We start from the raw sequence: 14,993 nt of genomic DNA, 5'->3' as shown, positions 1-14,993 counted from the left end.
TAATCCTATGAAACAGGACCCTTCCCCTTGGAGGTCCCCCAGGGTTAATGAGGCCGCCCCTCCTTCCAGGCAAGTTGCTAGATCCGCGAGATGCTGATCATCAAGGGTGGTGTTTTTCACTTCCCCTTCCCCTGTTCCTATTTTTAGGCTGGCGGCCAGACCTACATAGTAAGGGGGTGAGGGATTTAAGTATAACCAGCAACTATCGGTGGTTGCTGGGTTGGAGCTATTCAGGAGAGTAAAAACTGAATCTAGAGTCCTCATGAGTCTGGCCTGTGGGACAGGAACAGGAGGGATAGCGGTTCTTGGTTTCCCCCCAGTGGATATAATTGTTGAGGAATTGTGGCCCTGATCAGGTTGACCTGCGGTGGTGGTGGTGGTGGTCCGCGAGGGGCTCCTTGTGGGCTGAGGTGGAGGGCTCGGTCTGGGCCTAGGCAATACTTGGGGGTTTAACACTCCATTTGGGCCTATGGGAAGCCGGGGCCCGTTGGCTCTCATCTTTTGGATTAGGGGTGTCGAACTCAATCAGAGAAGGGGCCAAAATCTAAAATCCAGCCTAAATCGTGGGCCGAATGGTTTACTGAACAGTCATAAACTGACAATGTCATAAACTGACAGCGGAGTGCAGTGATGACAGCGCGGTGCGGGCCACATTGCAAGGCCTGGCGGGCTGGATTTGGCCCGCGGGCCTTGTGTTTGACACATGTGTTTTGGATAGTGAACAGGGTTCCTAGGTCAGTGCCTGCTATATATAAGCGGAGGCCCCAAGTCTTTCCTGTAGGCCAAAATGGGCTTCCTCCATCTCGGACAGTCACGACCGTTGGATTACACTGGGTAAAGACTGAACATCTCTCAGGCCTTGGGTCAATTAGCCTGGCAAATTTAACGTCCGGGTCTCCATGTTTCCAGTGCGCAAAAGTCTCACAACCCCAATGGCAACAATAAAAATCCTCGATGTTCCCACACTGGTGCCGCCCTTTTCTCTCTGGACATCCATAATGCTGAGTGTGCCATAGCTGCCGAGCTACGTACATATTTCCACCAAATGTTGAGGAACACGTCACCATTCCCAGTCCTGACATGACCATGCTCCCCCCTCGGCCCCTAAGGCCCAGTGCATCACAAGGCTCATCCCCAAAAAACTGACTCAGGTCTACTCGGAAACTGGGGGTTCCAGAGTAGGTGGTATTCTCGGCTAACGTGGTTCCATCGGTGTGCGAACCAACACCCACCTAGATTGGAGGGGAACTGTTGCTCCTCCCCAGCCTACAATCAAAATCAGGGGTACTGTTCTGACCCACCATCCCGAGTCAATTTGACGTTTAAGGGGTCTGAAGTAGTCTCTACCCGCCATGTCCCGTTGTCGTCCTGAGGCGGTGCTTTCTTCAACCGGGTGTGGTGAATCCAGGCAGTCTTTCCCGCCAGTCGAGCTGCTGTCGGTGTGCTGATGATAACCTGGTAGGGTCCCTCCCAGCGGGGTGTCAGCTGCGCTGGGTTGATCTTTTTCACGTAGACCAGGTCACCAGGAGTAAAAAGCAGCTTCTCCGCTGTGGCTGAGTCTGGATTCTGTCGAGCCTCGTTCAATGCTGCTCGACTCTGGGTTCGGGATGCCTGCAAAGACTTGAGCAAAGTTCGCTGTTTAATGCCAGACAGGTGCTCTAGCCCCAGGCAGGGTGCAATGGGTGGCTTTAGCCCGTATAAAACTTCAAAAGGGGAGTACCCTTCCCTGCCTGGAGTGCATCTTACCCAGAGGAGGGCTTGAGGAAGCAAACTCACCCAGTCGCCACCAGTCTCTACTTTCATTTTGGTAATTGTTTCCTTTATAGTCCTGTTTACTCTCTCTACCTGTCCTGAACTCTGAGGGCGATAGGCACAGTGGAGTTTCCACGTTATTCTTAATGCCTCAGCCAACATCTGAGTTAATTTAGCTATAAAGGCAGGACCATTATCTGAGCCTAATCGGAGGGGTAGTCCGAATCTGGGAATTATTTCATTAACTAAGTGCTTTAAGACTACCTGGGCTGTCTCTCCCCTCGTAGGGAAAGCCTCTACCCATCCTGAGAAGGTGTCAATGAATACCAGGAGGTACTTGTAACCTCCTCTGGCTGGAGTCATTTCAGTGAAGTCGACTTCCCAGTGTTCTCCTGGCTGCTCACCCCTCAGGCAGGCACCGCCTCCTTCAATCCGAGGGCTAGGGTTCGCATTCACTGTGGCACAAACGGTACACCTCTCGGTTACGTCTTGTGCCATTTTGTATATACCTCGGATCAAGTAGTGCTTCCTTATCAATTCAGCCAGCTTGTTCTCTCCTAAGTGGGTGGCATGATACGTTTGCTCCACTATCTGCCTCCCCACTGCTTTTGGGAGTAGCACTCTCCCTTTTGGCAACTGATACCAGCCGTTTGAGGACTTAGTCCCCCCTAGCTTCCTAGCCAGTTCATCATCTTCCTTCGAATATGAAGGGACTATGGCTGGCTGGTCTTCCTTGACCGGGGAGGGGGTGACCGATAATGCATGTGCCTGCCCCTCCCGGGCCACAGCTCCCGCTGTTTCATCCGCGAACTGGTTCCCTTTTGCCTCCAAGGAATCACCTCGTTGGTGGCCCTTACAGTGTATAACGGCCACCTTGCGGGGTTTCCACACGGCCGCTAGGAGAGATAATATTTCTGCTGCATGTTTAATGTCCTTCCCTCCGGCCGTGAGGAGGCCTCTCTCCTTATAGATGGCCCCGTGCACGTGAAGAGTGGCAAAAGCATACCTGCTATCAGTGTAGATGTTGAGAGCTTTTCCTTCTCCCCACTCCAAGGCTTGAGTGAGGGCTATTAACTCGGCCTTCTGGGCGGAGGTACCTCGTGGTAGTGCCTGAGCCAAGATCACAGTGTCCAAAGTGACAACGGCTGCACCGGCCACTCTCTCCCCGTCCAGGAGGTAGCTGCTGCCATCTGTGAAAAGAGTTACCTCGGCATCCGCTAGGGGTTGGTCCTTCAGGTCCGGGCGGGTAGTGGTTAGAGTGTCCAGATAATCTCCACGGTGGTGGAGAGGCAACGTCCCGTCCGTCTCCGGCAACAAGGTGGCAGGATTGAGCGCCGATGTCTGGCGGAATTGAATGCAGGGAGGGTCTAACAACAGTACCTGATACTGTGTGATCCGGGCATTCGTCATCCACCTGTCCGGAGGGGTGCGGAGCAGCCCCTCAAGGTGGTGGGCTGAAGTCACCTTCAGGTTCTGGCCAAACGTCAGCTTGGTGGCTTCTCGCACAAGGAGGGCGGCTGCTGTAACAGTTCGTAGGCATCCCGGCCAGCCAGCGGCAACAGGATCTAGTCTCTTAGACAAGTAAGCCACTGGCCTCTTCCAGGGTCCTAGAGTTTGGGTGAGCACCCCCTTTGCCACTCCCTGTCCTTCGGCCACAAAAAGCTGAAAGGGCTTCTCCAGGTCAGGTAGGCTGAGGGCCGGGGCTTGAAGGAAGGCCTGCTTAAGAGTTTGGAAGGCCTCTTCCTCCTTCTCTGTCCAAATTAAAGGTCCTGCTCCCCCAGCCGTGGCTGCGTGGAGGGGCTTAGCCATTTCTGCAAAGCCTGGTATCCACAGGCGACAATAGCCCACAGTCCCTAGGAATTCCCGGACCTGCCGCTTAGTCTTCGGGACTGGTATCTGGAGGACGGCTTGGACTCTGCTCTCTGCTAAGGACCGAGCCCCTTCCTTTATTCGAAAACCCAGATAAGTAACTTCCTTGCTGTACAATTGGGCCTTGCGGGTGGAGACGGTATCCTTGTTCACCCAAGGTCCTTAACAAATCCTCAGTCACCCTAATGCACTCGCTTTCTTCCTTGGTTGCCACTAGGAGGTCATCTACATACTGAAGGAGTGTGGCTTCAGGGTGCCTGGCACGGAACTCTTGCAAATCTCGACTCAGAGCCTCATCAAACAAAGTAGGGGAGTTCTTGAACCCTTGGGGTAGTCGGGTCCAGGCCAGTTGGCCCGAGTCCCCTTCCTCAGGGTCTGTCCACTCAAAAGCAAATAGCAACTGACTCTGAGGGTTCAAAGGAAGGCAGAAAAAGGCATCCTTCAGGACCAGGACACTGTACCACGTACGGTCTGGTGGTAAAAGGCTTAAGAGAGTGTACGGGTTAGGCACGGTGGGATGGATGGTTTCCACTCTCTTATTTACTTCTCTTAAGTCCTGAACCATCCTGTACTCTCCTGTACCCTGCTTCTTAACAGGCAGGAGAGGGGTATTCCCGGGGGACTGTACTGGCACAAGTATCCCTGCTGCTTTAAACTTCTGGATGTTTTTCTTCACCCCTCTCCTTGCTTCCAGGGACATGGGGTACTGTTTAACCCTTACTGGCTGGGCGGTGCTGATAAGCTGGACCTGAATGGGGGGCTGGCCCTTGGCCAACCCGGGGGGGGTTCGTCTCTGCCCAGACCTCTGGTATTTCTTTTTGCCATTGGGCTAAGGGGTTTTTTTCCCCAGGGGGCTTCTTCCTCAAATAGAAGGTATTCCTCCTCTGCAGGAACAGTAATTCGGAGTTTGCCCCAGTTCAGCTCCACCTGAGGCTTGTTCCTCTCATCAAAGGTGATGGTGGCCCTTAATTTGTGGAGAAGGTCTCTTCCAAGAAGGGGGTCCGGGCACTCTAGTATTACAAGGAAGGGATGGGTTACTAGGCCCTTTCCCAAGTCTATAATTCTTCCCTCCGACAAGGGATAACTCTTGGTAGTGCCGGTAGCCCCCACTACCCGTACTTTCTTGGAGGTGTAGGGGCCCACTGGGGCCTGTACTACAGAATGCGTGGTCCCGGTATCCACAAGAAAGTCAATGAGTTGCCCTCCTACCGAGAGTTTTAGCCTGGGCTCCCGGAGGGCGGAGGGGCCCCGAGACCCCTAGTCCACCTCCTCCACTAGGACGGGGACAGGGCCTTTTATCTTCTTTTCCTTTAGCTGGGGGCAGTCTTTCTTCCAATGTCCTTCTTCCTTGCAATAGGCACATTGGTTCTTGCCTAACGATTTCTGCCCATTGCTCTTGCCTTTTCTAGGTCCCCCTTTCTGGTCCTTGCCTTCTTTGGCAAGGAGGACCTTGGCCATTTTCTGAGATAACTCTTGGGTAGTTTTTACTGGGTCTTCCCTCTGATCATATACCTTCTGGGCTATGGCCACCAACTCAGAGAGAGACTTGCCCTGGAAGCCATCTAACTTCTGTAACTTCTTCCTAATATCTGGTGCTGACTGGGAAACAAACTGGAGTACCACAGCAGGTTGGTTCTCCGGAGTCCGAGGGTCAATGGGTGTCCAGGTCCGGTAGGCCTGGAGGAGCCTCCGTCGGGCTCTCATCAGGGCCCTGCCGTATGTCAGTTACTTTAGTAAGATTCGTGGGCTTGCGAGCTGCCGCCCGGAGCCCCCTCAAGAAAACCTGGCGATACTGGTGGAGAGCTTCCTCTCCTCCCCGGGTATTTGGATCCCACGCGGGCCTGTTTGAGGGAAATTGTCTCTCAATTTCCAGCTCATTCACGGTGACCTCCCTCCTCTGGTCCCGCACCTGTTTTCTAGCTTCAGCTCGAATTCTCTCTCTCTCCTCTGTGGTGAAAAGGGTACGGAGGAGTTGTTGGCAATCATCCCAAGTGGGCTGATGTGTATAAAACACGGATTCCAGAAGGGTGATAACTTCCTCCGGAGCCTCAGAGAAGGATGGATTCTGATTTTTCCAATTATAGAGGTCTGAGGTGGTGAAGGGCACATAGGTACGAATTGGCCGTCCTATCTCGTCTCTCTCACCAGTCTCCCTCAGTGGGAACACTCCCATGGGAGGTTCAGGAGCCCCGAACCCCACCCCACTCCGCGTGTGGTGGGGACTGCTGATAGTGGAATCGGGGCTCTCTCTTTCCTCCCACGGGGCCTCCCGGGGAGGGGCTGTTGGGACTGGAGGCGCCCGATATGGCGGGGGGTCCTCACCCCTTCTGACCCGCCGGGGACTCTCAGGGGCGTCTGAAGAACCGGGACTTTCTTTCCTCCACCAGCTCCCTTTGCCAAAAACACGCGGGCAGTCTCTCTCTTCCCTTTTTCCCTTCGGCAACCACAGTCCTTCAGGTATGAGGGCTGATCCACAATGATGTCTATCCAGGTGTCTATGTAAGGGATCTGGTCAGGGTGCCCGGAGTTTCCATAGCACACTGTCCGGACCCTCGCTGCAATTGACATTTCAAATGTCCCTACATCTGGCCATCCAACACCAAAAGTGGGCCACTCTAACTCACAAAATTTTCTAAGATCATAGACATTCACTGTGACCCCGTAGCTCCCAGCTCTTTTCTCGAAGTCAGCAAAATTCTTCATCAAACACTCAAGAGGACTCAAGGGGCCCTTTGAATTGTCCTGTCCCATCTTGGCCATGAGGGAGAGGACAATTAGGATTCCAGTGACCAGAGACCCAACGAAGGTCAGGGGTCCCATGCAAGCGCGGTCGCGGGCGCAAAGGCAATCTTCACTGCCTTTCAGGGTCCCAGCAGGGGAAGAACAGGCGTCCCCCAGGGACCAACCGAGAGTCACGGCACAATTCACACACAACAGCAATAATAACAACAAACAGCATTCCTAGAAGTGCCAACAACCAAACATACCACAACATTCTCTCAGTTTCACCCACTCGAATATCAAGAAACCAAGACCGCAGGTGGGGTGTCCCCCACTCTGGCCTGATCTGAGAACTTCTGGCAGCGTCCCACCGTTCTCAGATCCCAAGCGCTCGCGAGCAACCAAGAACAAGAAACACAAGGAACAAATGAGGCCTCTACTTACCTGCGCCGTTCAAGTAGTCCGGACGACGAGAATGGGGCGTCTGCCCGTCTGGGGGTCTCTAATCCCGGACGAGCCCCCAAATGTTGAATGGAGAAGAGACCACCCAAGAGGCAGAGACCCCTACCCGGGAAACAACTCCAACTAGCCAATTGCGGAGTCAAATAACGAACTTTATTACAGATTCGAATCTGGGCTGCCGCCGCGGAAACAGTGTGGGCCAGCAGCAGCAGCCCTTACAAAGCAGTCTCCTTTTTAAGCATATTCCAAACAAGGGGGGTGGTGGTCTTAACCTTGTGGTTGCATGCATCGGCCAGATGGCCTAATCTCTCTTCTTGGTTTGTTCTGCTATCTTAGCCTTGACTAACCCAGCCTGCTGATTTGGCCTTCAGCCTTGACTAACCCAGCCTGCTGATTTGGCCTTCAGCCTTGACTAACCCAGACTGTTGACTTGGCCTTCAGGTCCAGGAAGGGTGAGTAGCAACTTTCTACCCTCCAGGCAAGGTCAGTTATTTTCCATTTCTCACCCCCCATCTTAGTTCTTACAAGCTGGCCTGGTAATTAAATAATAAAATTGACACAAGACTAGATTGGTAGGAAAGTCAATTTAATCTGTGCACACAGAAGAATCACAATGTGAAATGATATTCAGATAATAAAATAAGGCTCAAAGAAATGATCAAACTAGGTACCCTTTTAATACTTTTTAGACAAAGAAACAATACATTTGTGATAAATTGACGGGACAAAGAAAGTTAGGTAGCAAATTAGCGAGGGTGTTACAAGGTTTATTTTTACAGACCTTTTTCCTGGTTTACATCATTTATTTGCTTACTTATTTTGTTTATTTATTTATTTTGTTTTTGTATCTTTTTATTTTTGAACATAAACTCTTAATTGAATAATATTTTGTTAAAGTTCATTCCCTGATTTTATAAGTTTTGGCCATTTTAATTTTATAAAAAATTATTTTTGTTTACTATGGAAAATCTTTGGTGCAATTTTTTATTACTTATAATTTTTAATAGTTTAGAGTACTTAATAATAAATGTTCCATAATACCTTAATAAAAAATGAAATAAAAAATAATTAATGTTCCCTACATCAAATGTTTTATATGATTTAACAAATATATGGGTGAGGAAAACAGACTTACCATATATCTATACATTTTCTTTATTGATTAAGGTATTACATATGTGTCCTATGATCCCATTACCCACCCACCCTCATGCCCTCACACACACACACACACACACACACACACACATATATATATATTCTGAAGGGATTAATTTCTTTAGGGATTTGCCCTAGAGACAGGTGTCCTGAATTTGCTTTAGTCTTGTGTTTCTGAGGGTATAAATAACTATAGGAAAAAAAAGTTACTCAATTAGCTTATAGAAATTGCAATCAACACCTTTATAAATTAATGAAGTAGAGTCACATCACTCACCTACACTGCTAAACTATTAAAATCCCCCAGTAGCAAAATGTCTGGGAGAGTTGAGCCATCCAAACTCATAATAGGTCTCAAGTGGTGGCTTTCAGAGGTAACATCTATTTACAGAGCACTTGGCATTTCTGGGAAGGTGTGTTCCTTCAAGATACTTCTTCGTCTTAATTAACCATCGCCTTTTTACATATTAAATTCATATTTACCTTTTGGGCTCCTTGCTTTTTTTTTTTTTTTTTTGGTGTTATACCCACCTACTGTGAGTATTAAACCTGGACAGATTCTTGAAGTGCTGAGTTATACTTTGGAGTGGATAGAATGGGTAACCACCTGGATTAGTAAAAGTTCCTTTGGTCAAAGTGATGAGAACTCAAATCAAACTATCTGGGGCAAAAAGGAGTATTTATTGGAGGATGCCTTGTTGTCAAGTGTGATTTAAAAAGTGTGACTAGTCAAATTCTGGGAGGGCAGGGCTCTCACAGGCTCCAGGGACACTTGGAACCGGGGATAAGACCACGCACGGTCAGGCCTCTCTATCACAGTCATTTACCTCTGCTCCTCTGCCTTTCAGCTTCATTTCTCCTACCCGAGGAGGCCAGCTTCCCATCCTACTTGTCCAGCACCCGCAACCCACACCTTGCTGCTCCCACTACCAGGGAGGCACTGGCTGGCCTTTGCAGATTCTAGTTGGGAAATAAAATACAATAACAATCCAGGGAGACAGTCTGTTCAGGCCTGAGTTCACCCTTGGTTTATTCAGCCAAAACCAAGAGGTCACCATGACATGATTGACCCAGTAGGAAGTCAGGATGACATGATTGCATCCTGGACTCATCAACATCACAGGAAGTGTGGGGCTTTGGGGATTAGATCTAAATAACATAAGTTTCCATTCAAACCATGTGACCAGAGAGGAGAAAAGGTCAGTTCCAAGAAGAAGGATGTTGACTCAGAGGTGCCAGCAAATGAGCCATGTGAAAACACTCTGTCAGGAAAGATTTCAAGGGTGGAAAGGTCTTACTATTTCTCTAAAGTTGGCCTTTTATATGCTTGAATTTGGGGCATTCCATATAAGTAATTCATTCTTTTTTTTTTTTTTTCTTCTTCTTCTCCAATTTAAGGCAGCATCTATATTAAAACAAAACACAACTATGGTTGGAGGAATGTACAGCATCAATAGTTGCCTACCTAACAGTTACTCAGTTTCACCCCTTTTTCTTGCTGGCAGAATCTGCTTGTCTCCATTCTATGCCCAGAATCTCCCATAATTGCTGGTACATGGTTGGCACTCAAGAAATGTTAAAGACTGAGTGGTTAATAGGGATTGAATGTGTAAAGAACCCCAGCACAGCACACCAAGAAGCCGTATGGGATCATAGTATGGACTAGCAGAGATCTTAGTTCAAATCTTAGTTCTGAACTTGGGAAAGCTAAAATTTAGAAGACATACATGCATATACAGACTTTACAGATAGGTATCATGTAGACTGCGTATCTGGCAAATAATAATAGCCAACCTATAAAGTGTCAAAGACTTCTCTAAATGCATTCACCTATTTACTCACTGAATTGTTACAACTCGTATGAGCTAGGTAGGTACTTACTATTTCCATTTCACAGATAAGGAAGCTGAGGTGCAGAGAGAATAAGTGATGAGTTCTCTAAGGTCACTCAGCTAGTATAGTATTTTTGGATCCTTGCCTATGAAATGCTGGAAGCCAATCATTGTTTTAATAACAGAGAGCTGAGGACAGGGAATTCGGAGGGCTGGTCATCCTTAATTGCTCTAAAGGGTCAGAGCTAATTATTAGATATTGGTAGTTGAAGCAGCCCCTACCTGTTAGTCCTAAATTCACTGATTAGCTTTTATTGGAGTTTTCTGCATCGGGCATATGGGTGTATCCTATCATTTTAATCTTAATAAAAGGGATGGAAAAGCCAGAGCGAGGAGCAGTTCTCCCACTAGAATTAGACTACCGCCTGGCCCTCATTTCCCAAATTAAATCTTTTCTAAAGTCTCTTTTCATTTGTGTGCGGCCTTCTCCAGAACTCAAATCCTGAACTGGAACCCTGAATCACATGGGACGTGAAAGGGGCTTCCACAATGGAAGCCATTAAATGAGTATTAATTGTAATATTAATATTAATTTGTTATAATTAGACTTGCAAGCATTAAAATGCCATTTGGGAAAAACCTGAAACAGAAAGCAGTAATGACAGGGTAATGTACTATATATAATAGGTTTTACATACCATCTAGTGGTGATCTGGAGAATTTCATCATTGTACATATTTCACTGTAAAATCTAAGGACAAATTATTTTTCCATAATAATCTTTAAACAGCATCATAAGTTGGCAATACATTTATAACATCCTATTTACGTAGTTCGTGGGCCCAGTAGGAGAATTGCATACATCTGAAGGTTCATTTCAATTGATGGTCAAGAAACTGGCTTCCTAGTGCTGACATTAGCAAAAGCTGAAATTTTAAAAATGTGGAATAAATTCGCCTCCAGAAAATAATCATGTGCTCTCAGAAACAGTATGGATTGAGATTTTCATGTGAGGTTTGCATGTGAGTCTCGTATGTGAGCCTTTTTTTTCTGGGGAGCAAACAGTTACTACCACGAATGAGGTGAAAGTTAAGTAAACCAGAGGCCTTACCTGAGGACGGACGTGGGCGCTTATCCTCGGAGGCCTACCCTGAAGCTGCTGGGTTGGAGAGGGAGCCACAGGGCGCAGAGCTGGCCCATCCTTCTGGTTCTGAATCCACACCCCCACTCCGGTTCCACCAGCCATTAGGACACTATGCAACCATGCTGTTCCCTTTGATAAAGCTGCGACTTACAACAGCAGAATTCCACAGAGCACAGCATAAATTAAAAAAAAAAATTGATTTCAGAGAGGAAGGGAGAGGGAGACAGAAACATCAATGATGAGAAGGAATCACTGATTGGCTGCCTCCTGCATGCCTCCCACTGGAGATCAAGCCCGAAACCTGGGCATGTGGCCCGACTGGGAACTGAACCTTGACCTCCTGGTTCATAGGTTGATGCTCAACTACTGAGCCACACCGGGAGAGCACAGCATAACTTTTAATGTAAGGAGACCTGAAAGCTTTCTATAAAAAAATTGGCCAGTTGACTTTGAATCTTTTGTTCAACATTATTTTGTGAATTTTAGTATAAACTTGCATTTCTACTGCAGAAGTAAAATTTCATGATGCACATGATCAATAAATGTGTCCCTGGAACACTAGGCATGTACCAAGATCTTTTACACATTTTTGGAGAATCCATCATGTTATGCTCCAGAGACCTAGAATCTGACTAATATTCAGAAATCTCCAGTTATTTGATGAGATTTTTCAAATTTTAATATTAATAGCAAGGGAAAAACTGTAAGATAGTACATAACTTGTACATGAATTTCTATTTCCCTGAGTAACAATACTGCATGATGTGTCAACATACTTAATCCTTCCCAGGTGCCACTCTAGTTTTTAAAATTACTTTAATTAACAATTTCTGTATTAAATGCCAGTATGAAAACAGGTGTTTTTTTTTTTTTTTTTTTTTTTTTTCATAAGTAAACTAAAGGTTAATGAATGCAGTTGACTTAGTGGTAAGATTTAAAATTTGGTAGCTTTGCCAAAACTGTTTGGCTCAGTGGATAGAGCATCAGTCTGCGGACTAAAAGGTACCAGGTTTGATTCCCGTCAAGGGCATATACCTTGGTTGTGGGCACATCCCCAGTAGGGGGTGTGCAGGAGGCAGCTGATAGATGTTTCTCTCTTATCTATGTTTCTAACTCTCTATCCCTCTCCCTTCCTCTCTGTAAAAAAATCAATAAGATATATTGATAAATAAATAAAATTTGGTAACTTTTGAATATAAATTTCATTTGTGTGAAAGTTAAATTTATTTAATTTTATTTTTCCATCATCATTTATCTCCTCTATGCCCTCTTTCACCTTCAACAGTCACCACACTACTGTCATGTCCATGAGTTCCTTCTCTCTTTTTTTCTTTTTTGCTCAACCTCTCCCTATTTCACTCATATACGGAATTTAATGGACAAACTGAACTACCAAGCAAAATAGAGTCCATATCACAGGTAGAGAGCAGGCAGACAGCTCTGAAAAATTGGATTTGGTATAAATGTGTGGATGACAATACCTTATTGAATATATCTGCAGTATTACAGAATCAGCTGGCATCCTTCCAGTTATTTCAAAATGTAATACCTTAATAAATCCTTTAAAATTGTTTCCTTGGAATACACAAAGCAGCAGCTCCTGAAATATCTTCATCTCTACCTCATTCCCTCCTTCAAAAGAAAGTTGGTGATGACCGAGAAGTTGCCTGGCATTCATCGGAAATCAACATTCATTCACACACTCAGGGCTCAAGGCCTGGCATTTGGTCATACCCTTCTTAGGGAAAGTGTGCTGGTGAGCCCTTCTGTACCCAAACAGAACTCAGGATTCCTGGTCATCTTATGAACATGTTCCATAGCCTTGGACTTTAAAATGGGGTGAACACTATTCCTCACTACTTCTTCATGTTAAGACATACTTACCCTGCTCTTGGCAGGGGCAAGGAATAGTTTTACGAATTATTCAGGGACCTTCAGAAAACGTCAGCTTAGGCGTGGCGTGTTGCCGCTCCCCTGAGCTCTGTGTGGCGTGGCGTGTGGCCTTCTCTCAGAAAACATAGTAATTAATTCATTCAATGACATTGGCCCGCCCACGTCTCTAGTCAGTCATACCTCCGTAAACTAGATCCCGGGTATAATTTTTTATTACAGGGGTGATCCCATGGGTAGAAACTCTCCTGCCATTCTGGTTGAACAAGTCTGAGTACAAAACAGGTTCTTACAGGTATGCTAAGTAGCAGGAGAGGCATAGAAGCCCAGGGCAGGACCAGGTGCAAGGAGGGACTGAAATATAGCTGCCAGCTGCACCTGTAAAAAGCAGGTCAAAGTCTGTGTGGAACTGGTCCTAGGTGTAGGGGCTGCAGTCAGGGTACAGGCCAACAGGACTCAGGAGTGATGCACAGATGTCGATTCAGAACCCCTGCCCTATGACCTGCCTTTTGGGGCCATAATTGGGAATACACAGGCTCGCAGGGGTCTTCAAACTACGGCCCGCGGGCCACATGCAGCCCCCAGGGGAGTCTGATCCTGCCCGCCAGGTTTTTTGGGCAGTGAGCGCAGCCGAGGTGTTACAGTAGGAATTAGTAGTTCATATAGTCCGGCCCTCCAGCTCTCTGAGGGACCGTGATCTGGCCCCCACTTTAAAAAGTTTGAGGACCCCTGGATAGGCTCATGCAGGCCAAGCTCTTCCCTCTTTGCATGTGCTGTGCATTTGTTAGAATCCCACGGAGTTGCCGGAAAACTCTGAAAATCATTCCCAAGCTTTAGAACGGATTCAACAGATAGTATTGAGTGGTGGCCTCATTTCCAGTGTTGCCTCAGCACCGGCCTGCCATGGTGAACACGATGGAACAGATGCCTGTCTCTGCGATGCTGAACAAAGGATTACTGTGAAAAGTTAATCTCTAATGAAAGTAAGTATTTTGAATGTGTAGTGGGAGAATTTACCTTCTTGCACCTCATGCTCCCCACCACCCTCACTTTCTCTTTAAAGTAAAGCTGAGGTTTCTCTTTTTCTCTCTTGCATGTGTGAGTCTGGCAAACGGGCTGACATGCCAGCTGCTCTAAATGCATTCTGAGTCTCCTCATGTCAGGATTCCTTTCTCGTGGTATAATTCACTGCCTCGCCCTGGGCACCTCAAGTCATAGATGATAGATGAGTAAGAAATGGTCTGGCCAAAACCAGTTTGGCTCAATGGTAGAGGGTCGGTCTGCGGACTGAGGGGTCCCAGGTTCGAATCCGGTCAGGGGCATGTACCTTGGTTGCGGGCACATCCCCGGTAGGGGGTGTGCAAGAGGCACCTGGTTGATGTTTCTCTCTCATCGACGTTTCTGGCTCTCTATCCCTCTCTCCTCCTCTCTGTAAAAAATCAATAAAATATATATTAAAAAAGAAAAGAAAAAAGAAATGGTCTGTTTTCTAATCCAGAGGCAACCTGTGTTCTGTCCACACTTACATATCATGGTTTGGGCTTCCTGGCGTGTATGCTGTAGTCATGATTGAGTTTTGCTACAGCGAGTTATCTTATTGGTGTACTGTCCATCAAATGTGTACTCTGTGCCACAAGTGCCATTTTGTACGCATTATACTGGATGTCCTCCACCTTCTGGTTATTGAACTAATTGATTTTTACAATCAAAATCTTGTGACTCCCAATTATCTTCATTTTGTTACAGTCTTTTCATTGGTAAGAAGCATACTGAGACACAAGGGAATTTGATAAATTGCTGAGGATTAACCAGCTAGCACTGGCTGGAAAAATGAAAGGGCTTAGATGCAAATTAGTCTTTTGCACATTAGTGCCCTTATTGCTTTACCACAATATCTAATGTTTGCCTTACACTTTTTCATTTTGTTTTCCCAAATGGTTCATTAGTATACATTTTGCCTATAGTTGAGGTTCTATGAAAAACCGTCTAAACAAGCTTCATAAGAGCTGAGGAAGGAAGTCACCATGAGGACAGCAGGAGGGAAAGCCACCTTCTGGTCAGCACACACTGTCTCTTGTTAAAAGTGAGAATGTTTGCCCTGTATGGTCCTGAAATATTTTTTAAAAAAGCATGGACTAGAAAAAAAAAATTTAGAAAATAACTTT

At 46.7% G+C, this 14,993-nt stretch overlaps 1 protein-coding gene across 1 annotated transcript; it reads right to left on the bottom strand.

The window, feature by feature from the left end:
* Window positions 1–1,278: 1,278 nt before the first annotated feature.
* LOC311625715 (protein NYNRIN-like) lies at window positions 1,279–3,561 on the bottom strand (the record flags this gene model as incomplete). The annotated part of the gene is made up of 2 exons (XM_084890230.1): window positions 1,279–1,620; window positions 1,777–3,561. The coding sequence occupies 2 exons, from the start codon at window positions 3,559–3,561 to the stop codon at window positions 1,279–1,281; spliced, it is 2,127 nt and encodes a 708-aa protein (XP_084746356.1).
* Window positions 3,562–14,993: the final 11,432 nt, after the last annotated feature.

Source organism: Pipistrellus hanaki, assembly GCF_964339955.1.
Source record: "Pipistrellus hanaki genome assembly, chromosome: 7".
NCBI classification, from domain to species: Eukaryota; Metazoa; Chordata; class Mammalia; order Chiroptera; family Vespertilionidae; genus Pipistrellus; species Pipistrellus hanaki.
The sequence above is the reverse complement of the archived record's forward strand: the minus strand, read 5'-3'. Positions and strand labels throughout refer to the sequence as shown.